At 37.3% G+C, this 24,251-nt stretch overlaps 1 protein-coding gene across 1 annotated transcript in view; it reads right to left on the bottom strand.

The window, feature by feature from the left end:
• Nucleotides 1-24,251, bottom strand: part of LGR5 (leucine rich repeat containing G protein-coupled receptor 5) — an 88,715-nt gene that overhangs the window by 31,734 nt on the left and 32,730 nt on the right. The window contains exons 2-4 of the mRNA XM_075149899.1: nucleotides 20,000-20,071; nucleotides 5,302-5,373; nucleotides 3,623-3,694 (exon numbers count right to left, since the gene is read on the bottom strand). Coding sequence (XP_075006000.1) covers nucleotides 3,623-3,694; nucleotides 5,302-5,373; nucleotides 20,000-20,071 — 216 coding nt within the window. The remainder of the gene's footprint in view (nucleotides 1-3,622; nucleotides 3,695-5,301; nucleotides 5,374-19,999; nucleotides 20,072-24,251) is intronic.

Here is a 24,251-nt window from a genome sequence, read left to right as displayed (position 1 = left end):
TGTCATGCCATTCCGCATGCCAGCAATATTACAACTTGGACAAGAAAGTGGAAGAAATTGTTGCTTATTCCTGCAATACATCAGTTCTTGTTCTGTGTGCCACAGGCCATTTAACATCAATTGATGTATCTATCGATATTGATACCTATACTGTCATTTTTGAGCCTGGAACTAGATAATAAGGAGAGCATATCATCCAGAAATACCTTTTTGTGCAAAAATTTGTGATGAATTTGCATTATGAGTGAACATGGAAAACTTGTGTGAGCATGTATACACACACAATTATATATGTATTCTTATATAAAAATGATTTTAACATAATCCTCTTCACGTTGATTAAGGTAGCAAGACAGTTAGTATGGCTTGCCCCTCTACATGACTGCCTTTCTTGAGTAAAACCACAAAAGGCAGAGATTTGAGTCCTGTCACCTGTTTTCAGTTTTTCGCATCTAAACTAACCTAAAGCAAAGGGTTAATGAGGCTTCCAGAAATCATGCCACCTGCATAGTTAAACATAATAAATACAAGAAGTTGCTATCTTATAGGAATTGCCTTTGTGAAGGTTTTTACCTCTTAATTACACTCTTGAAAAGACTCCTGCTATTTCAAAGGTTTCAAGAAATAATTCCTATTGTAAATCAGAAACCAATGCAAGAACCACCTTGTGAACAGAAAATTTCTAGACTGTATGAAACAAGAAATTGAATCTGCACACACTTTTATCTGACAGGCACAACCCCGTTTAAGCAAACAAAAGAATAATAGTTTTCTTTTCCTCAGAGAGGTCTCTTTTACTGGTGATCATCTTTCAGGTGATAGTAGCTTTTCTGTACAAACCCGTATCATTCCATCCTGGGTCTGCTACACAGCTGTCTAAAGGTTTCCACTGACCACTCCCACTCTCCCTCTGTTTTAATTCTGTCACAAAATATCGGTCCTTTACATAGACTGCACAAACTATGTTTGGTTTACTTCTTCAACTTCTTCACCCAAGGAAAAATATATTTGCAACAAAGCCTGAGTGAGACTGTCATTTTGTTTAGAAACTGTGCTGAAAATTCAACAGTCTCTTTCAGAGCAACAAAGGAACTCTTGTTTGCTTGGCTTATCGTGTTTTGGTCCAGAATGTGTATAGAGTGATGTGATCTCAGCAAGATTTTTTTTGTTTGTTTAGCAGAAAGAAAATCTAATATAGTCACTAGACCAGCATTTTCTCATGACTTTTTCAAAGATCAAAGGAAAGAACTGCAACCTCAAAAGTATATGGCTGAGATATTTCAGTCTGTGTCTGGTCAATAAAGAAAAAAGGTACTGACCAAATAACAATTATAAGATAATTAATTCTTAGGGCTGTTTCACCTTTAGAAACCTTAACGAATGCTTTGTATATTAAGGAGGTAAATGTTGTTCAAGACGGACGTAAGAACCTGGGAGCTAATACAGTATAATGTGTGTCTGTGTAGTGGTAAGTTATACACAGATGACATAATTTTGCTGAAAATCAATTAATTTCATTAATTCTGTTCTTCAGATTTTGGCTGAATTGAATATATGCAAAAGATGTTAACCTTCTGGTGGAACTCCTTTATACACAAAAAAAGAAGAGCACGTTCAACACAGTACATTTCTCAACCAATACATCTTAACTCTAACCAGACTGGATGGGCACTCTATCCTTGTCATCGCTAGACTTTTACCAGTGACGTTGGTGATCAGTGCACACTGTAGCAACATTTTTTGTGATAGTTATTTGAACTTCCAGATTGAAATCCACATTTGGATCTTGGAACTATTTAGGAAAATAATTGTATTTCAAAGTAATTCTGTGAAAATATAAGGTGGTCAACTAAAGCACAGAGAAGAGTCAGTTGACATTTTCCTCTGTCCAAAGAACCTGCCTGCCTATCTTCAATCATCTAGGTATTTTATGCTGCACATTCCAAATCAGAAAGTTTAGTCTTTTTTTTAATATCAGGTGACAATGGAATTCTGTGGATAATTCAGAAACATACTCTACTTACTGCATCCTGCGTTGAGACAGGAAGAGTGGCCTTGTGGTTGCAAAATATGAACTGCAAGTGCAGCAGAAGGAACTCATGACACTCAATTGACTGAACAAGAACATGGGAGATGAATTTTGGTATAGATTGGTGTCAAGTGAGGCACTTACGGAAAAGGCAATTCAAACGTTACATGACAAACTCTTGAGTAGCTACTAACATGCTAGAAAGAGGTTCCGCAGTTGTAATAAGTATGAAAATAACAGCTCAGTGTTCAGTAAAGGTTAAAAAAATTAAGCAAAACAAAGTTTGGGTAGTTAGTAGGAAAGCGAACAAAAAAGCACCCATAATTCCCCTCTATATATCCATGGTGTGCAAACACTTTAAATATGCTGTGCAGGTCTGATCCCTCCTTGACTCATCTCAAATCAAATATATGAGAACTGAGAAAAAGTTCAGTAAGAGTGACAGGGATGACCCAGGGGAAAGGAATAGCTCCCACATGAGAAACCTAACAGCCTATGTCTGAAAAACATGACTAATGGAGATACAACAGAGGTCTATAAAATCTGGCATACATCAATAAGGATCTGCTGTTTCCACTTCCTCCTGATGCTGCACTTAGGGGGCATCAAATGTTGTGGGAAGTTCCAAGTAAATAACAGAAGGTACTTCACCATGCTACACAGGGTTAGCTGATCAGCAGATAGGCTGCCGCAAAAAATCATGAGTGTTATATTGGCTCAAAAGCAATTGTACAAACTCACAGAAGAAAATTCTTCAAGAGCTATTAAATTCAAAGAAGCCACAATAGGCTCAGTGAGTCCCTGAGTGCCAACCTCCAGCAGCTGGGACAGTTTACCAAAGGAGTATTATTATATTCTTTTCCTGACCTTCTAGTTTTCCTTTGGCATCTGCTGTTGAAGACTGGATACTGGGCTAAGTCAGCTTTTAGCACAATCTAGTACAACCATCCTTATGTTATGGGGCAGAAGCACATCAAAATAATTTCATTCATACCACGAAGCAGCCAATCCTCACTCCTGGTCTAGCAGTTCTGGCAGGAGTTCTGTTAAAACTGAAGCTCGTGGACTGAGTCAGCACAGCACAGTCAAGAACTATAAATACGGAGACCTGCCTGAAGCACAGAATATAATTAAGCATCCTCTAGTACACTTTGTTTCATGAGTTAATAGTGTTTTCCATACTGCTTAAAAAGAAAAAAATTATACCAAATGAAAAAAAACAAGGGAGTCATTTGGGATTCTTTCTTTTCCCCTGTAAAGAATCTTAACAAGAAACCATGGGAAAGACCAGTGCTTAAGGGACCATATTCTTCTTGACAGACACAAAGCATTGCAGGGCAAGGAGTGTCTTCTCAGACGGTGAACCAGTTTATAACGCTGCAAAGAAACTGCTGGTGTCATGAAATTACTGGAATGAAATCAGTCACTTTTGATGTTTAATTGAGAGTACAATTCTCTTGAAAAGCAGCTCAAAGAGAGTTAAATGAAAAAGTTGATTCAGCACATTATTAAGTGATATTAACAGGTAATTAATAGGTAATCGTATATTATTGTTCATGCAAGGTTACAAGTTGATTTATCAAGTATACTCACAGGGACTGAAGGCTGCGCAAGTTCTGGAGTGCTTCAGTAGGAACCTGTCGTAGTTGGTTATTCTGCAGCATCCTACATTTTGAGTAGCACAAAAACCAGAATCAACACAGCAAAGATAATTTCTTTCTATTTTAAATTTTCTTCCAAGCTTACCTCCTTTGTACTTGTTCTACTTCAAGATTACAAACAAAGGAAAGCTACACAAATACTCTGCTCCCCTGCCCCTGTCAAATGCCAGTTCTAAGCAAACAAATATCTGTAACGTATTAGCTTTGTGAACAGCTACACATCAGCTTTGAGCAGGATTTTCAAAGCAGCTGAGGAAGTTAAAAGAATAAATCTGATTTGCTTTCTATAGGGCTTGAGCTCCTAATTGCCTCCAGTGATTCTGAAACGGTCACCCTCATGTACTGATTTTGTTTTCCTTCTGAAGTGCTTCAGTTTCTTATTCTGATAAAGCTGTGAAGGATTGACTCTTGAAATCTTATTCAGCAAAATGCTACTATGGCAAACAGAACTTTTAACTGTATGAGGAGATTATGATTTAGTTGGAACAAAATTTTATCTCTGTAAAAACTGCTTAATTTTTCCCAATGAAATCAATTTTCTCAAAGAAAATTGAGAAGATTGCCAGCAATGACCTGACAAATCTCTTTTCTGAAACATCACATCATTTACCTTGCAAAGATTGAAAAATCACTTTTCATTCCAAAATAGTCTTTTCCTCCCTTTGAATATGGCCTAATATCCTTGTTTGGACCAACTCCTACATATATAAAAGCATTCTATGTGGATAAAACTGAAGTAGTACATGCTGCCTTCAAAATGAGGCATACTCGATGGGACATTGTAAATGAAATCATTTTTGGCAGGCCTAAATCTCCTTAAGCCAACAAGCGCTACAGCTGGCCAACTTAAGAGTAGATGGAGTGGGAAACTCTTCATACTTCTTTCCCACTTAGGTGTTTTTTCAGTAGAGCTTTGTATACTCTTACAGTAGCATCTGGCTTGGCTTGATGCTGCCTAGGAGGTTGGCATTCTTGCTAATAATACAGTTTCTGTGAACTTTACATAGGCAAAGATCCCCTCTAGTATAAATATTGTGAGATATGGCCTGCTAATAATTTTAGTAAATGTATGTACTGTCTTATTACACCAAATATACAGGGTTTTGTCATATTTTTTATAATTTATCTTATAGTAATTACATCACAAAGAACAAGATATGAAATATGAACTGCACTTTAAATTACATGGTGTTCTACAATAATGGTGTTTCCCCCCGGCTCTCAAGAAAAGGAAAAGGCAATTTATCTCCAGTTTTGTGTGATCATGAAAAGTCCACTAAAAGTTTTAGACTTGAAATCAGAACTTTTGAGACAATTAAAGAAACTATTACTGAACCAATTTTTACCTTTGATATTGTACAGAGACATCTACTTGATGAGCAAGTTGTATTTAGAATGCCATTAATGTTTTCCAACCTTTGTGTTTAGGATATTTTCTATATGAAAAAACAAAGATTTAATGATGTTCATATGTATCTTCACTTCAGTTGAATTGTTCAAAATGAGCTGATCAAAATAGGTAATTTACTTGATCAAAACTTCACTGGTTAATTAGTTCCCTGGAGCATTTAGGAAATCAGAAATATATCAAACGACACACAGTTTACTTACAGCACTTTAAGACTGAAAAGGCCAGCAAATGCTCCCTTAGGAATGTATGTCAAGCCATTTCCTGCAAGACGTCTGCAAATTTTGAAAAAGGAAAAGAAAGAGAGTGAATACTTTTTCTCTTCATGTGGAATTAATTTGGTTGTTAAAAAGTGCAATACAGCTATGTTTGAGCGACTGATGCCAGAGGCAGTAGTTTAAGAGCCTTGTTTTGTCATTAATACACTTTTAAAAGCAAAAAAAAAAGAGAAGCCCTTAACTGTACAGTTGATTTACTGACAGCTGGACTGCAGAGACAAAAATGCAATTTCATTGCAAACTGAGCTTATGGTTTAGAATGCACATCTAATTCTTCATATTGTTCTTTTTAAGGATTAAAGCAATCTCAACAACTAAAATACAGATATACTGACAACAATTAGAATAATTGGATTCACAGGCACGCACTTTTGGAATTATCCATTTATGATGTCTGTGCACATTTAACTCATTTACACTAATATCAAAATATATCCACATAATAATGACCACAGTTCATTTAAAAATAACTACACATAAAACTGCTGTACTGGTGGAATCATAGTTTTCCCTGTGAGCAGATGTGTAATAGGTTGGCATAAAGTGTATTTGCTAAAATTTGTAGGGCTTTTTTCCCTACTTCTATTGCATCTTCCTTCTCAGAACGCATGAAAGTATTTTACAGATCTAGGTAAGTACAGCAAATACCTCTGTAAAGCGTGTTACACTGACAAAAAAAGAATGCATTCTGTAAGGTTTATGCCTAGGAAAGAGATCATGTACTTGATGAGAAATAATGGCATTCCTATATTCCCCATCAGTGCAAATCGAGAGCACCTTGCATTTAGCCTCCTGACATCTCAGTTCAGCATGAATGTGCTATGATACCTGTACCCTAGCTGGAAAACTGACTGGTAGGGGTCAGATTCCCAGTCAAGTCATTCTGTGTCAGTAGAGCCATAGTGTCTGCTCTTAGCTGGCAACAAATGTGGATTGATATGATGTAACCCTCTTCTATTTGCAGACCATGTTAAGCCAAGTGGAATTGATAATTCCCATCAACTAAGATACTGCACACCAAAATTGCAGACAGTTACCATAGACCAGCTGATTTGATAACAGAATTGACATTTGATTTGGCCTCTGACTCCTTAGGGAAGACCACAGGACTAGATCCAGAAAATGCCTTAGGTACCAAGCTGCCAGAGAGGAACGTACAGCACTGAAGGTTCATGGAAAAGGCCAGGTGCTTATGACTGCAGTCCCAAAGATACAGCACCGATTGGCCCTTAAATGTTGTCTTCCTTTGGAGTTTAGTTGCCCCAAGCTAACTACAGGGTCCTGAGCACACCTCCTCTTTAGATCTCTCCTTCATATAGAAAATAAAAATAAAAATTGGGCCATAAAGAACAAAAACAGGATTCTAGATCCCAGCTCCAAAGACTTTTCAGGCATTTTCAATTTGTGGAAAAGGCTCTTCCCTGCACACACACACCTGCTGGGCGATGTGACCTGTAACTCTGAGCAAGTGTCTCTTCCTCTCTCTGTTCAATGAATTTAATTGTGCCCTGCAGTGGCGCTGAGCTTCAGACAGAGCTGCTGAGCTTGTCTCACTTTGGAGTACACTGGAGTCTGATGTTCAGACATCTGAGAATTGGGCACATGCTCCTGAATTCCTGCAGGCAGATGAGTGAACCAAACCTGGCTCACTCTTGCTCCAAAGTAAGACACTCAACAGGTTGAGTCTATTTTTTTTCAGATGTGTGAGGGGCTTCTCCAGCTTCAGCTTTCATTCTGAACAAAAATGGCAATGACTTTTGGGTTGTTGCTGGATCAAGCAGGTGTGTGCTAGGTTAGGCTGGGTCCCTGAAAGTAAATGCCATTTGTGGATTACTGACTAGTAGAGGCTCAGGACCTATCTAATGCTGATCTTAGTTTATGATACGATTTTTTGGAAACACTAAAGACTGCTTCAACCCCACAGCACCCTTTTGCTCTGTTATTTTAATGACACGACTGGACATGAGTCTGGACATGAGCCTGGCATGAACCAGAAAGTGAGGAGTCTGCAAAACTTTACTGGAAAAAAAGTAGGAACAGGTATGGAGGTTTTCACTTGTAAGCAGCTGTTAAGTTACTGCTTTCAGCATCATATGGAAAGCTTGATAAAGAGCAGAGGGCTAAACCCACATGTCTAAAGACTCAAGCTGGTGCTCTGTCAGGTCACCATCCCTTCTTAAGAGTGGCTGTGTTGCAGCAATTTTCATAATTGTTGCAGTGCAAACTGCCAAACACACTGCATGTTCATACCACCTGTTTGAACTGGAATACTCTTCATAAAATGGGCTAGTTGAGAAAATCAGACCTGTTTAAGAGCTCCTGGAGAAGGACTCTGGCAATTACCAAGCATGCTCCTCCCTGTTCCAAATGCAGGACTGTGGCAATTTAATTGGGACACTATGCAGCTTTAAAGTTTTGTTTCAATGTGTAATACTTTTCCCAGCTTCAGAGCATCATCATGGCTTTCTGTGGTAACCTTTGTTTGGCATTTTTTGAAAATGGACTGTCATAACTTTAAAGACATTTTTAGGGTACCTCTAATGTATATCTAATATATTTAGAAAGAAAGACCTAAGCACAGAGACACACCTATACATTTACATGCTACACGTCTCACTGACATTCAGGATGGTTTTAGTGAGACTGAACTGCATTGGGCTGTATTTGAGCTAGTCTCTGATTGCTAAAACATTTCCATGTAACTTTTTCCCTGTTTCCTTTTGTGGCCAGGTTTTCTGCCAAACTGTCTTCAAGAGAAGATTTTTTCAGAGTAAACTGTTGTCATTCTGACTGTAAGCTCCATTTGGATCATCTGGCCACCCACAATATACCACACTAGGAGCCTGACCCCTCCGCATGGCCCCAGCTCCAACACCTTTTAGAGGAATATCCTAAGCTGACAGACAGTTGTAAGCAAGGGGTGCTGAGCCATGTTCCTAAGCTGTTCTGAGCGATAGTTACCTGCACTGTTAAACTGACATGTAACTTTTTCCTCTTCTCTTTTTTTTTGTTTCAGATTCCAACCCTTGTTTTATATTCTGCTTCTTTTCCTTTTAGATCACAACTTCTCAATTATTAAATATGTCTTGTACAAACAATTTAGACAGATGAAACCACGTGTTAATGTTCTTTTTGGTAGACACAGCTTCTGCATTTACTCCTTATGAGTTTTTCAAACCTCAGGTCATTCTTGAAGTTCTGCTTTGAATATTTTTCAGTTTGGGAAGAGCTCTCTAATTTTGCAGACAGTGATTAATACTACCTTATATGATACTCCTCTGCTTATGCAGAGGCACAAATGCCAAAACACATGTATGTCCATGTAGTTCTCTCACCAAGCAAACTGACAGTGTCAGAAAAGGCAGACACCTGGTGACAATTATTTTCTACGTAATGATGTTGTCCGACCTTTAGTCACCATATTAAATTCTTTCTCATTACGCCCTTTTCATGATTTTCTGTGGAACAGACTTCAGGCAAACCACCTATCTATTCCAACGATGCTCCATGAGACCGCTTCTCAACACTGGCACAACAGTAGCATCTTCCCAGCCCTTCGGAATTCCCCAGCACTGTGGCATTTGCTGAAAATCAGCAAAAATGATTCATAGGGATCATTGTCTAATTCTTTCAATATTCTTGGATGAAAGTTAGCACACCAGTTCTTTAAGGCATGCTGCAAAGCTCATTAAGTTTGGCTTATTTGTTCCTGACCATTTTTAATGCTTTCCTTGCGTTTTTTTCCTGCTATTTCTGTGTTTCTATTCTCAGTCTTGGCATAGGGGAAAATGAATCCCCTTGTTGACACTACGGTACCTATCAAGTATCTATCAGGGTTTACACTTCTCCACTTCAGGAATTTTGTTTTCCCTTCCAAAATTATTTGAGGGAAGCTGCCCAGCATTTTACTGAACTTTGGATGGACTTTGGGTAGTGATTTTAGTCTGGATGGGTAAATATCCCTGAACAGATGAGGATGGACATACTATCTCTCTCTGTAGTTCAGCATTTAGTTAATGATTTCTGAGAGCAAGAATGAACTAGCTTGTTTATAGTGCTTACATAACCAAATGGCTGGCTTCTATTGTTTGAATAACTTTGAATTTCATTTTTTAAAAGTTAATTCTTTTATTTCCAGCATTTCTGACATTATTTTAGAAATATCTCATTAAGTACATTCAGGCTCAAATATATCATATCTCTTAAATTAAAAAGTAATCAAAAGTACACAGCATTACTGATTTTGGATCATATTTTTGGAGCTATATTATTTTAGAACTAGATTTCATTTATGCTGCTTCATATAATCTTGCAAATTAATGGAGGCTGGAAAAGTTTATGGGGAAGTGTTACCACATGCTTCCCTCAGTACCTGCTACTTGCCACTGTCAAGATACCCGGGTACTTTTGGCTTAAGCATAGGCTAAGTTTTTATACTACTGCATGTTTCTTTCTAAAAGATGTAAAATAAATGAGCTGAGAGAAAAGCATGTTGCCTCCATCCTTTCAAATGGCAGCAATTTATACAATATCTTTCAATGCAGTTCAGCCCAGCTGGCAATCTCTGCTCACTGTTGGAATAGCTGCAGTGCTGCAGGTCAGGTTCATGGCCTATGGTCGGATCTAAGAAAAGGTGTGCTGGGGTCTCCTTTGAGTGCTTCCCATCTGTTTACCCCTTCGGTGTATTCTGACCTCTCCTGCAGTGTCATAGTTCTGAGAAATGGTGGTCATCAAGTCAGGAGAACATTCCCAAAGACAAGACAACCAATGCGACACCCACAGAAAGCTCTGAAAATGATCGGAAACTTTTTTTTGTTTTCCTCTGATTCTTGCTCGTGTCTGAAAAGAAAAACTTCATTCTTCAGAAAGAAGCAAATAAACATGAAGTTGTGACTGAGCACAGTCCACTATTTCCTTTATGGTTCTAGTACAATAATTTTTCTTCGCCAACTCAAAACTGCTTTGTGCGTGATGTTTTCTGCATCAGGGCAAGCCTTGCCTGGTACCAAGCGTCCCCTCATTATCTGCTGGGATGGAAGGTGAACTTGAAACACTAAAAACTTTTCTCTCCATAGCTAACAAACTGTGGCATTTAATATAGAAAGCACCTCTCCACTACCTGTGGAAAGAAGCTGTGGCAAATCTAACCCAGCTACTCCTCATTGTCTGCAGCAGACAGTGACAGTACGATATGGGTAGTGGCTGCTTTTCTTCTTTGCTTGAGTAAGATTCAGTCCAGCAAATGCTGAACAAGCACCTGTAAAGTGTATTTCAAAATCTAGTAGTATCAAACCCATAGGAAGGACATGAAAGGAAGATAATAGTCTCCTTGGGAAAAAGTGTATGTTTACATTGATTAATATTCATGCCGTGTTCTAACAGGATTAGCACAATGGAATTTTCTGGAACAAGTTACTGATCAAATCTTGCAAGGTGCTGAAATGTAGAAGAATAGACGGCACTCTGGATCTTGGTGTGGCTCAACATATGACAGAAATAAGCAGTGTAAAAGGAGTCAAGCTCCACTATTAAGAAGTGAAAATCCAGTGAAATCTGTTGTAATTCTGTTTCAGAACAGATACAGTTAAGTAGAAGTTCATTACACTCAAATTTATGATAAATATATTGGACTCTCATTATTATGCCAGTAAACTATAATAGCAATACCAGAGTGACTCAATGTTTCTACACTAGTGCCAGTGCAGGCCCTTTAATACAGATTAGGTTATATATCATTGCGTCACTTGTGTTGCATTATATTTGATCAGTCCACATGTACTGCAATATCGTATACAGAATGTAATTGTGAGTGCAATCTAAAATCACCCTTCAACTGTGCAAAGATACTGAGGCATTTCTACAAAAATAATTGTGAATACAATTTCTACAAAAATAATAGTGAACTACTATCTTGCCTTGATGTCCCTTTGACTCTGCATTTTACTTCTGTTCGCTAACTGGTTTGCTGATTTTATTTAAGGAATGAGAGCAAAGACTGCACATGCTAAAAGAATGCTATAATGAATTTGGTTATATATATACATACATGTTTAAAGATGAGTAGATTAACATCAATAATGTCACAATTCAGTCAGTTTTACATTTGCCTGTCTTCTTGGAAAACTGATGTTTAATTCCTTGTTTGCTACATTATATACTACAACTAACAAACTCCCCGGACACAGAATTGAAAAGGGATTATATAGAAGAATCTAGAGACTGGTGAAAAAAATCTTTGCTTTTGTGAATAGAAATTGAAAGCACAGAAGGCCTGAGACAGTGAAAAACCCCAACAGCTGGGACACTTCTGCTGCTATGCGGTACTAACCTTCCCGAATTTGGTGCTAAAACACTAGTATGCCATGTAGAAAATTCCATTAAAATTCATGTAATCGTGGATTGTGTCTTTAATACCTTGGGTACAGATAAGAAATTCTCTTTTGTAATTTGAAGCGTCTTTCTTAAAAGCCTGATCCGCCTCTCCAACTGCCATAATTGTTCTGAATAACTGATAAAGATCCGTGGTGAAATCTTAGTCTCATTGATGTCTGTGGAAAAATTTGTGCTGACACAAGTAGAAATAGGATTCTTATTTGCATCCTACCTCAGTATCGTATTTGCCAGTAATCTACCTCTTCTCTGAGGAGTTGTACCAATAGCACTAGTACCAATCCTAAAACTATTACCTCCATTTCTAATAAAGGAAATGGTTGTTTGTGGAGGAACAACATGGAAGTACAACACGAAAACATAAATTTCCAAATCTTCTTCTAAAACAACTTGTTCTGGATATAAAAAATTGCCTCTGTTCAAGGAAGAATTACCGATCTTGAATCTTTTGCTTCAATTTTGTTTCCTGTCAAATTTAATCAAAGATACACAAGCACACAATTACACATATATTTAATCCAACTATATAAATATATAGGCAATATATAATTTATATATTTCTATTACCATAATTTTCTTCAGCTTACATATACATCTATAAATAGGTAACACGAAATGTTCTTGCTTCTAACATCAAAAAAGTTTTGACAATCTTGATACTCATCAAGCACTTACCCAAAGTCAACTAAAATTTTGAGATAAGAGTTTAATTTGATATTTATTAGTGATTATTCTTGGGCCAATGCAATAGAAATGTATGAATTAATGGGTCATTAATTACTGTGTTAATTATTAGTTAATTAATGGATGATATCAACATATATATTTCAAAATGTTTTTGAGGAATTACTTTGTTAGACTAGGAATTTAAATGTTACTCTGTATTTTAATTATCTTTTTATATTTCAATCTGTCATGTTAAAACTGTAATCATTATAGCAATATAAAAAGAAATGTGGGTCAAATGATATAATAAAAAATCTGATGCTCAGAGAGATCAAAGAAGAAAATATAAAGATACTCTACTTTCTTTAAAAAAGGGGAGGGGAGTGTGCAAGTCGTAATTGTGCTGTATATTATATTTATTGCTACTTACAGTTTAGTTGGAAATTCAAATATAACATAGTCTGCTCTTGCTTTAGGGCCTAATTGCCTTTTAAAATGCATGTGCCAAATTCTCATAGGGTGTAAACTGGAATAACTCCAACTGACCTCAAGCAGTTGGAATGAAATCAGTGTGTACTTGATCTTGAGCTGGCTTTGATAAAACAGATCATAGATTTTTGTCAGTTAAGGATATGGTCTAAAATGCACTATTTCTTTCTCCACTTACAAAAGGCAGAGACTCTTTCTGCACCTGGCATGAATGTGATCCAATAACTGCTAAAGACAACGTATCTCTCCTTTCCTGAAGCTGTCCACGGCCAGTGCTGAGAACAAGCTGTTTTGCTCTCAAGCGCTGCAGAAGGCAGTGCCGTTCTAGAGGGCTCTAACATCACCCTTCTGTTAAACAGGCAGCCAGGCAGCCTTCTGACTGCAGCAAGGCCAACTGTCGGGAGGTACTCCAACATCAGCCAGGAAATCCCATGCTGATTCCCAGCAGCGGATCCCAAGGATACCACCAATAAGAGACATCACTTCTGTGTTTGAAGAATGCTGTCATGAAATCACTACTCCCAGAACAATCTTAGATTTGTTAAAATTCCTTTCTCAGTGTTTAAATGTTACAGCAAGATGGAGCAACAAATGGTGGATCATATACATTACATTTCCTAAACTGGGTCTTCCAAGTGTCATTTACACTTCTGATGCTGGTTTTGGTTTTATCCCAGCAGTGCCAGTATCACCAGAAAGGGTAGGAAATAATAGTAATAATCATTACTAACAGGAATTGGCTGCACTACAACACACCATGATCAAACTATCAATAATGAAAAATGTGTTAGCTGTTTTGTCATTCCTGTGTGATAGGCAAAGGACACAAATTATGTAGATCCAAGTTTCAAGGTTACTACCCGTTCTCTGAGTGGTACAATGAAGCAACACCAAAGAATTACTGGAGAAATTACTGCTACTCTTGTTTGGAAATTCAAAAAAAAACAACTTAGAGAGAAGAAGTTGGTTTTACTGTGCTTGTGAACCTGTTAGATGTAAATGCGACATTGGCTGAATTCATTACCCGTAATCCTAAGCAAGTGGAAAATTGAACAGTGTAGGTATCAGAAGTGTTCACTGCACTGAAATCAAGCAGTCTGCAAACAGGCTGAACTTCCACTGACAAAAAAGGAAATTATTTGTGCCTACTTGCTACTGCAATAGACACAGAATGTGTAAGACAAATTAAAATCCTGCCTCAGGATCTAAAGATATATAGCACATTTAATAAAGCATCGTTTCACTGTAGTTTAATTAAGTATAATTTCACTATCTGTATTGATCGCATAACACAAAAAGCTCTTCCTATGACTTTTTTTGATATTCTAAACTAGTCATAACGAATATTGCTGGATAATAAATTACAAGTTCCAGAAAGCATTTACAAGCTACAAGACAAAAATAAACTTCAACACACGCTCAGTAAGAGCAACGCAGCAGCACTGACAAGGTTTCCTGGATATCAACCTAGAACATTTATTGTTTCCGCTTGCATGAATATCTTATTATTTTCACTTCTCTTTTATCTTCTTCCTTCCTCCATCTTCTCCCCTTCTGCCCCTTTACACCACAGATGCACAGCAGTTCCAGTGTCAAGGTTGCTTCGTGCAATTTGCATTAACATTTCCAGAATAATTGTCTGTCAGCACAAGCTATTCAACAAGCAATGCAAGCAGCTCTAATTTAGTAAGGCATTTGCTCTGTTGTTTCTCTTTTTTTTGTTCCTCATTTTGTCATTCTTGATAAGACAGCAAAAAGGGCAGTTTGGAGGGTGCCAGGCTGACACATCCACATGGGAGAGTTCTTTGTCGTTACTCGCTTTGGTGGCATCAAAGGGACAGCAACAAAGGCAGTGACAGGTCCAGAACATCAGGGCCCTTGTTTTGTGAATGTAGAGGTTACAAGTCTTTATCTCATACAGTAGGAATCTTCTGCGTTTGGGTTTGTTCGTTTCTAGTAAATCAAGCTAACTGTATGCAAAAACTAGGGGAGAAAACTACTGTAATGTCTTCCAACTGATTAACTAGATAAACATCTTCTCACTGGTTTTACCGATGTATGGTTAATTTCAAGATGACCGGTGCACTTCCCTCTGTCAGGACTTTGAGTGCCTCCCTGGCGGTATTAAAGGAAAGTTGGGGAGCCACAGCCGAGTTATCAACAAAGTCTGTCTTACAGCAACAGAATTTACAATGTGCCATGGACCACTTGCCTGGCTGGTGACAGATACTGACAAACACCACGCATCGAACACAGTGGCATAGTCTGAATGGATTGTCTCTACACGTATGCATGTATGAAGTGAAGAAACCAAATTCACAATTTATGTGTAGAAACTGAATTCACAATTTACGTGTTAGATTGTGCGCAGCTCTGAAATTACCTATGGGATCGAAGTCATTTAGCTGTGAAAGTTCTTGAAACTTTAGCTGACGGAAGTGGCACAAGCCAGCTTCCACCAGGAACAGCTCCACTAAAACCTCCTGTGCAAGAACTGTAAAACTGGTATTTAAGTGACATCGGAAGGAAGCATGTGTGGACAGTTTGAGACCACTAGATTATACTCTATTTTTACTTTTGTTGTGCATGTCAGTTGCAGGTATTTTTACTTTTTTGCCTTGGAGGTTTTTAAATCTATGCAGATTAATCTTTGGGAAAGATTTTAGTATTTAAGCATCCTGTCCAAAGATTGAAAAAGTAAATTACAAGATTCCCCCACTTTCTCCAAAAAGTTTTGGACTATGGCTGCAGGACTTTCATGTTTTCTACTAGCTTACAGAATAATAAAAAGTAGACAATCAGTTTTCAGTGCTAGCCGCAATGAGCCTGCATGAACACAAAAATAAAGACTGTACAACACCCCAGGAGCTAATGCTCTCAGTTTTCAAAGATGTAAATGACCAGAGAGCTCAGTCCCACGGCTCAAAGTCAGTGGGGAAAAGAACACCTAATTCCCATTAACGGCTTTGAAATCCTCTTTGTAGGAAGAAAGAGCAAACAGAGAGAGAAGTAAAGGGAAAACAATAAATAAGAACAGATGGTAATGGATTGTGCCCGGTAATTTAGGGCTTCATTTTCACGTATACAGTGGCCTCTTGACCACTTCTGCAGTGTAAAGGGATTTCCACACAAATCATGGTGAGATTCACATAATATGTCTGTTTTATATTGTCTCTGTAATTCTGCACTTCAGTATTGTAGTAAAATGCACTTTTAAAGGCACTTCTGCCTGAGTAAGCGCTGTAATAATACGGTGATCAATCTGAAAAACTTTGTACATATATTTAATTCCCTTCAAGGTTATTTTAAGAAATAACACGGGTGTCAGTAAACTTTCTTGCATCTGTATGTAGGTTGCAATTAATTTAAGATGGCTTTGTTGCTTGATTTTGTGAAATGGAAGTTATTTGGAACTGTCTTACTCTGTAAGTAAAATAATTGTAATAAAACAGTCTTTTGTTGTTTTACTAAAACACCTATTTTAAGTTGCTGAAAACTAGCAATGTACTAAAAATCACTTGGAGTTTTGGTTATCCGTGAAATATTCCTGTGTTTAAAATTAAAATAAAAGCCTTATATATGTGCATGCGTGGGTGTGTGCATATATTTATGCATATGCATATGTATGTATGTGTGGAGATATATCTAGTTGGAGATATTTGTAGTTAGGTCTGATTCAAATAGTTTTAAATTATTATTGGCTTTCTTCCTCACTCTTCATAGAGACATTAATTTATAAAATAAAACAGTTTCAGGCACTGCTTTGAAGTGTTACTAATCACAAAATGATATGTCTACACTCAGATGTAGTTGACTCTTAAACTCGTAAGAGTCCTACCCTAGGTAATTCTTTACACTTTTTAAAAAAACTTTTTTTCATGCTTTACTGTAACTTACTGCTCTAGTAATATGGTCATTCTACACATACTGTAGAATGACATACGTCTAGAAATAGTCCGCATGAGATCGAGTCTTGGACTCAGTCATACTGATAAATATCTGCAGTTATTTTTAATTTATAATGAAGCATTTGACTTAATGGTGTTGTACAAGTTCATGCAGAGCAACTTGCTGATAATCAAGCAGCCGAAGCATATTTCTTTCTTGGTGGGAGTTCCATCATACGCACTTTAAGAGAAAATTAGGCCTGAAAGGCCCATCATTTTCACAAATAAAAGATCTTGTTCAAAACTAACCTAAAAGGAGCTAAACCAGTTCAGTTTTCAAAGTACAATGCACCTCAAAAATACAGCATAGTTTCAATATATTGTACTTCAGTGATCACAGCCTTTGGTTAAGGATAAATACCAGGCATGATCATCAGGATTGAAAGAATGCTGCTTGCAGAGGTGTCTAACCTTGGCTGGAAGAGTGGATCAGATTCAGCCTAGAAAGTCAGAACTGGCTGAACAAACCTGGCTTATACATCCTTGCTTTGGAGTAAAAACAATTGGTTTAACTGTCTTAATAAAATCTCAGTTCTTTTGGGGTAATGACTTATCAGTATTGCCAAACCACACATCTAGAACATAACATCTAAGCTAAAACTCAATGGATCAATCGTTAGCTTTTATCAAATTTTGAACCAGACCTCTAATAAAGGGATTAGTAACACTTTTTTCAATACCAAAAAATCCTAAAAAATGCATTTTAAGCTCCTGTTGTTGTTGTATTTCAAAGAGCAGATAGACATTTCTACAATGCATTTTAATTTCATGGAAACATTGCTTTGGTGTAAAGATCTCGTAAAATCTTATTTTTACAATGTCTGCATTATAGGCCAAGTTATATTTTGCAACAGTCCCCTTTAACTGAGCCACATAAACAAAACACAGAATTCCTAGGTAAGCTGGGAATAAAAATCATGTTGCAGTGACTGAATGGGCAAAATAATTTTCATATGTACAATCACTGCTCAGAAATGAACACAGGGGAGCATGGGAACTACAATGGCTGTTACACCCTACTTCAAAATTGAATATCCAGTTCCCTTTCCATTGTCTATATCTTTTCCTATGTAATACTACACTGAATTGCATTACATGCCTCTGAACACCGAAGAATCTCTCAGCACAATGGGTTTGAATCTGCATTAAGAAGAGGTACTCAGTTGCCTCACCTCTTCAAAGGCTTCAGTTTTCTATGCTTATTTGAAAAGTGAATACGAACTGGAAGGGTTTCACAAAACAGCATCACAATTAATGAGAAATGGAAATGATTGGTTTGTGTGAAACAAATGGAGGAGCTGACTGCGTATATGTAAAACAAAACATAGTAAAGCAACAAAGGACTGGAATTACTTAATTTGGAACAGAGGGTTATAAGGATAACAGTTTAATATTTCCAGTGGAAAAAGTAGGCCCAACACAAGAATAAGGTAAGAACACTTTCAAAGGTCTTGATCAGGAAGATGAAGTAGACTGCTGAACAGTTTCTCAAACAGCGACATAAGTCTCACTATTTGGGTCATGTAACTTCGGACCGTAAAATGAAAGAATGAAGGTAACTTGGCTTAATGTATTAGAATTTCCTTCCAGGAAAAGCCCAAACTTTTGTTTTTCTTCTTTTCTTTAATGGCTGGAGAGAAATCGTTGGGTTGGAAGCTTTTAGTAGGGTTATTACAGTTGACAGGAGATTGGACAAGCAAACATGAACATGATGCAAAAATCCACAAGCAGGGTCTTTGTGGCATGATTCACTTCATACGCACTTGATACTGTTAACACTTGATGTGTGACATCTTTCCTTGTTATGTCCATATCTATATGTTATTTGAAAGCACCAGCAGCAATACAGATAATGATAACCAGGTAAAAGAATTAAGTAAAGGAAGAGAGAGAATTAAAAGAAAGAATGCTTTCTAAATACAAATGCTGCCAGTTATAAAAATAAGACAGGAAAGGAAAACCTGCTTGCAATAGGATATTGTTCAAAGTTAGCGTTACCAAAATGGTTTTCTTTTTTTTTTCATAGATGCCAGCTGAAAAGACCAGGTGGCAAAATTCAAATGAGCATTAGCATGGACACCAAAAGTTGTCAGTGCCATACCCACCTAAATTGCAGAGGACTGTACACATTTCATAGCTTAAACAGATCGTGTCTTTGCAAGAAGGGCAGCACCATGACTTTGCATATCCTACGTGGATTTTATGGTGTGTTAGCAGCTAAACTTACTATAAAAAAAGGAGGCTTTCACTTTTAAAAGCTTATAAACCACGTTTCATAAGAGGCTGGATGCCTAGACAATTCCTTTAATCAACTTTTAGAGGTACTCATGCAAATGCAAGTGCCAGCTTTTTCCCATAAGATCTACGGTGCATCAGTTACAGAGTCTCCATCACTCCTCAGGAGCCGAAAATGTCTTTTAAGCCTGGGCCATTATAACTAGGGTCACTGCCAAATCCAGGTCTTGTGAATGCACAATACTTTTCACTTTTGGTTAGCCACCATCACTTCAAACCAGCATTCCTCTTTTGACGTTGTGCTTGATTATCTAGTTTTCGCAGTGTACTTTTTCCTCTCAGTGAACGTACTAGATAGCGTAACTAAACTTTTTGCAGGATTCTGCATTTTACAGTCAGCCTTCAGGGATGCTAAATTTAAGAGTAAGGAAACAGTGATTAAAAGTGATTAGGACAAGAAGCCTTGATACCATGAAATGTGGACTCAATTGTCCTTGACACAGGCAGAACGAGGCAGCAAGTTTTGGTTTTGATTATAGCCTTACTCGCGATTTTAATAAACATGAGCCAGTATTCAAACTTTTAATATCCTGCTGCTTAACTATTTCCAAAAAGCAATCCAGCTCTTTTAAACAGCCCTTGTTTAAAAATTTTAATTTGTTTGGTTCTGTCTCTGCTTAGAGAAGCTGTAGCCTCACGGTAACTCTTTTATAAGTTCATTTCCAGAATCACAAGCAATTGGTTTTTTTTCAACTAAGTGTTTCCGCATGTGCCCAAAGTGTCAGGCTGACAGCTTTCCTGCACTGTTTTATCTGGTTCCCACAGTAAGTATGAGAGACAAACACAGGAATGTGTCTAGTGCTGACTATGCCCGTCAAGGATACAATGATACTTACAGCTCTTCCAGGAAGCGGAGATTGTGCACAGGGTTTGAGGGCAGCTTAGTAATGTTGTTCATACTGAGATCACTGTAGGGGAAAACAGACAGAGACTTAATATGGCATGCCACAACTGTGGTATCCAGCTGTTCATTCCACACATTTTTAAGTACTACATTAACAAAAATTAGTTCCTCTGCCAGAATTGATGAATCATTATCTAGTTAGCACGTTAAACATTCTTCCTTCATATGAACACAGCTTTGTCAAACCAAACACAGGCTGTAGCATGTTCCTTGTTTCCAAAGATTTTGGAATGTTTTATCACGCTCTATAAATCAGCTGGAACACTAAACAACCCTTTTAGTCTACATAATTTTAATAAACCGCTCTACTGTATTAAAATTTACTTGGAGTAGTAAAGGAAAACTACTACGATTTTTGTTGTTGTTGTAGCACCGTAGCACAATTGGTTTACTAAAGTAGACAGGCAAAAGTGTACAGATATAAACCATCTGCATCATTCTTTACGTTTCATGAATATGGAAACATTTTGCTTTTGCTGTACAACCTGCTGCATGGTCGTACTGATTTGCCTTGCCTTACATTAGGCACATCAGGTGTCCCCAAAACCCAACTTACTTGAGTCAAAGAAATGACATATTTTGAAACAATAAACATCCCCTTTTTAGAGTGCTCTTTTTTTGCAGGTTCTCAAATTGCATTAAGTAAGTGAAATGAACCATAAAACAAGGGTGTAATGTGATCCTGCTCTGTAGCACACTTCCTGGTGGGGTTCCACAGTAGTTCCTGGCACAGGAAACAACCAGCCATATCAGCTTTGTCAGAGCTCATTCAAGCTATATTTTAGACTAAATTTCATGTAATACCGTTTTATTCTTAACATTCTTTTTCATTGTTTTCCATTGTCTTCCCCATGCCCCACAGTATCATTATAATTGCTTTGCATTAAGTATAAAAACTGTAAACAGACCGCATAATAAAATTCTGTGGGGAAGACATGACATACACCACTGTATCAGAATTCCTGTAGACTGTTAAAATAAAAATAGCAGAGACTTGCACATTTTATGCAAACGTTATGTGATAATTTAAAACGCCCCACTATTTAAACATACGTATATATACTTGTAGCGGCGCTTATAGTTTCCAGCTACTTTGGGTAGTATTTAGATAACTTTATTTCTTCCAGCTGTTGAGAACTTACAAGGTAAATAAGTTATCTGTACTTTGGTGGGTAGACGTCCTATTCCTACTCCATCTAGTTCTTATTACTCACAGTCTGTTTCACATTACAGAATATATGCTTTTAGTCAGCATAGTTAATTTTGATGTTTGATCTTTTGCTGAATTTTAAAATGTATAATTTAAAAACATACTTCATGTAGAGATTTTGAAATAAAGGAAATGTGTTAATACTTTACAACAATTATCAAATCACTGTTGGGTAAGGTCTCTGCATTCACTTCAAAATCAAGGTATAATTTGAGAACTGTGTACTTATTAAATTCATTCTTTAGTGTAATACTTTATCACCTAATTCTTTCATACCATTTAGCAGGTTATTACCCTTTCACTTTGATAAAGGCTCAAAGGATTTATTCTGGCAAAGGAACAAAACCATGGATTTATTTGGCAAAAGAAAAACTCATCCAGGTAGTGAAACATATACTATTGAATATTAAGATAAACCCAATATTTTAACAATACTATTATGATCATGAGATTTTCAACACGTCTTAATGGGGTTTTGTAAATGTACCAAATCACATTTTAGACTTAAAAAGCCAGCCTTGGTGGAAGATGGGAGTGATTCATCTTCAGATAGATACATATTTAGGGCATTCTACAAAACCAGCATTAACTAGTGCTATGGCTGACCAGAGAAACTGCTTCTACTACCCACAGGACCCCACGATGACACCAGACACAAGCAACTTACAGACTAGACCCTAATATCTTAAAAGCATCAGAATAAGACAATGTGGGTTTCATTACGTGCTTTGACGCCCAATGAGAAAATCAACAATACATGCACTATTCTTAAAAACATCTTTAGACCCCAGCGGTGGATTTACCAACAGCGAACTCCAATGTCCTACTCTCCTTTTTGGACTCCACTCATGTGGTAAAGTATGTGCTCCACATCATACAATAGAGAGGAACCTTTTCTTTTTCCCAGTCTACACTGCAACAATTGCTAGCTCTTTTTAAACCTACCAGTTAAATAACCTCATTCTGTTAGATAGATTCCTTTTTTTCCAGATTACTGGTTTTTTGGAACATGAAGTACAAAGATGTTTTTGTGTAACAGAACTACTAAACATTACCTATGCATATTTCATAGAATCATAGAATCATTTAGGTTGGAAAAGACCTTTAAGATCATCAAGTCCAACCATAAACCTAACACTATCAAGTCCACCACTAAACCATGTCCCTAAATACCACGCCTACACATCTTTTAAATACCTCCAGGGATGGTGGAGGTAACAGTAATTATTTCCAAATTTGCTCAATAATGTTTTTGCAAACTAGTTTTTAACACACTAGTAACTGATACACAGGCCATTCCAGTCTATGCTGGCAATGTTATTGTTGTAGCCATAAGAGTTTACGAATATAAGGGAGACTACTGCAGGGAGAGGTAGTATCTTTGATTAGGCTAGCTGATACAGCTGGAAAAACTGAGAAACCTTCAGGCACAAAAATCAAAACCCTCTACTTCTTCCAACTATATCAGTTGGCTAAATAGGCGACATCATTTGTCCCTAAAAACCTCACATCACTTATACTGGCAAAGCAGTAGTTCATCTCCGCTTACAGTTTTTAGATTCAGAATACTCTTTTGGGTCAGAATCACCATGGATGCATTTCTTCCAATTTTTGTTCACTGAAGTAACTAAGGGACTTATGAGAGAAGTCCCATGACCCAGAGCTACTTCTGGGGGGATGTTCAGAGAAGTGAGACAAACAAAAAGAGTTAATGCAATGCAATCAGTCACTGGGTCTCATGTGAGGAATACTGCATTTGGGCTGCTGAGCAGAAATTCCTCACAGTGCTCCAGCGACAAATAAAGGAGGTTCTCAGCAAACTTGCCAGCCTTTGGATTGTATTGCCAAGAAGACATACCTAGGATAAGATTTATGTCCATTAGCTAGATCAAGCACAGCTAACAGACAGAAAGAGCTAGTTGGTAAATTGTAGGCTTAGATATTATTACTGTGAAAAACAGTGACAATTGTAATGGGTATGTCTTATGTCCTGCACCTGCAATGATTTCTTTCCAAAAAGTGCGTCAAATGGATTTTCTGATTTCTCCTTTCAGTGCTAGCCTGTCAGAATCAGCAATTTGCTCTCTCTAGAAAAGAGGAGGGGATGAAAGATGGCTTATATATCAGGATTTGTAGTGTAATGCTGAAAAATATTAAAATCAAGGTACTAGATCTTTAACTATCCTCAGTGGAACAGTTCTGGTTTTGTATCAGATCCATTCCCCAATTTCCTTTGTGTGCCTGTGCATGTATACTCAGAACCAAACCAGCTGAAACTGCAAACATTTCTTGTCAAACTTGGCAGACTCTTACAAGCTACAGTGATGAAAAACTTAAAATTATTAGAATATTGAAAATCTTTAAATAAGTTAGTGTAACAGAACTACTCCTATATCCCACCACCAAAGCACATGCAAACCCCACCAATGTCAGTAGGAGCTGCATAGTAAAAACACTCTGAGTTTTAAAATCCTCCTAATGTGAACAGCAATAGTACCAGATCTACCTTTATGAAAACTACCTGCATCATGAGCTGAGGTACTGTACTGGAAAGGCAATAGGTTATTTTGAACAGTCAGATGAACACATCGTCTGTTCTCCCATCAGCATTCCTGCAGCCTGTTTCCAACTGCTGACTATAAAAGCAACATACCAGCAAACTAAACTTCTATGTTTTCGAAAGATAAAAAGTTTTCCTTCAATGGCTGCATTGACAAGACGTCTCACTATAGTGATACCTTAATTATACTCTGTGCCAATCAATCACCACACTGTGTCTCCGGTGACTTGCAAAAGGAATCCTACCTGTGATGAAATCTTTGAAGGATGGAAAATATTGCAAACTGCACCATGCACCTATCTGTTTTTTCTTGGTCACTATATGGGCAAATTCTGAGCATTTGCAAAACAGAGTCCAGGAAGGCAAATACAACAGGTCTTTTTTCCCCCCAGTTTTGTTGTCCATGCATATACA

Source organism: Calonectris borealis, chromosome 1 (assembly GCF_964195595.1).
Source record: "Calonectris borealis chromosome 1, bCalBor7.hap1.2, whole genome shotgun sequence".
NCBI classification, from domain to species: domain Eukaryota; kingdom Metazoa; phylum Chordata; class Aves; order Procellariiformes; family Procellariidae; genus Calonectris; species Calonectris borealis.
The sequence above is the reverse complement of the archived record's forward strand: the minus strand, read 5'-3'. Positions and strand labels throughout refer to the sequence as shown.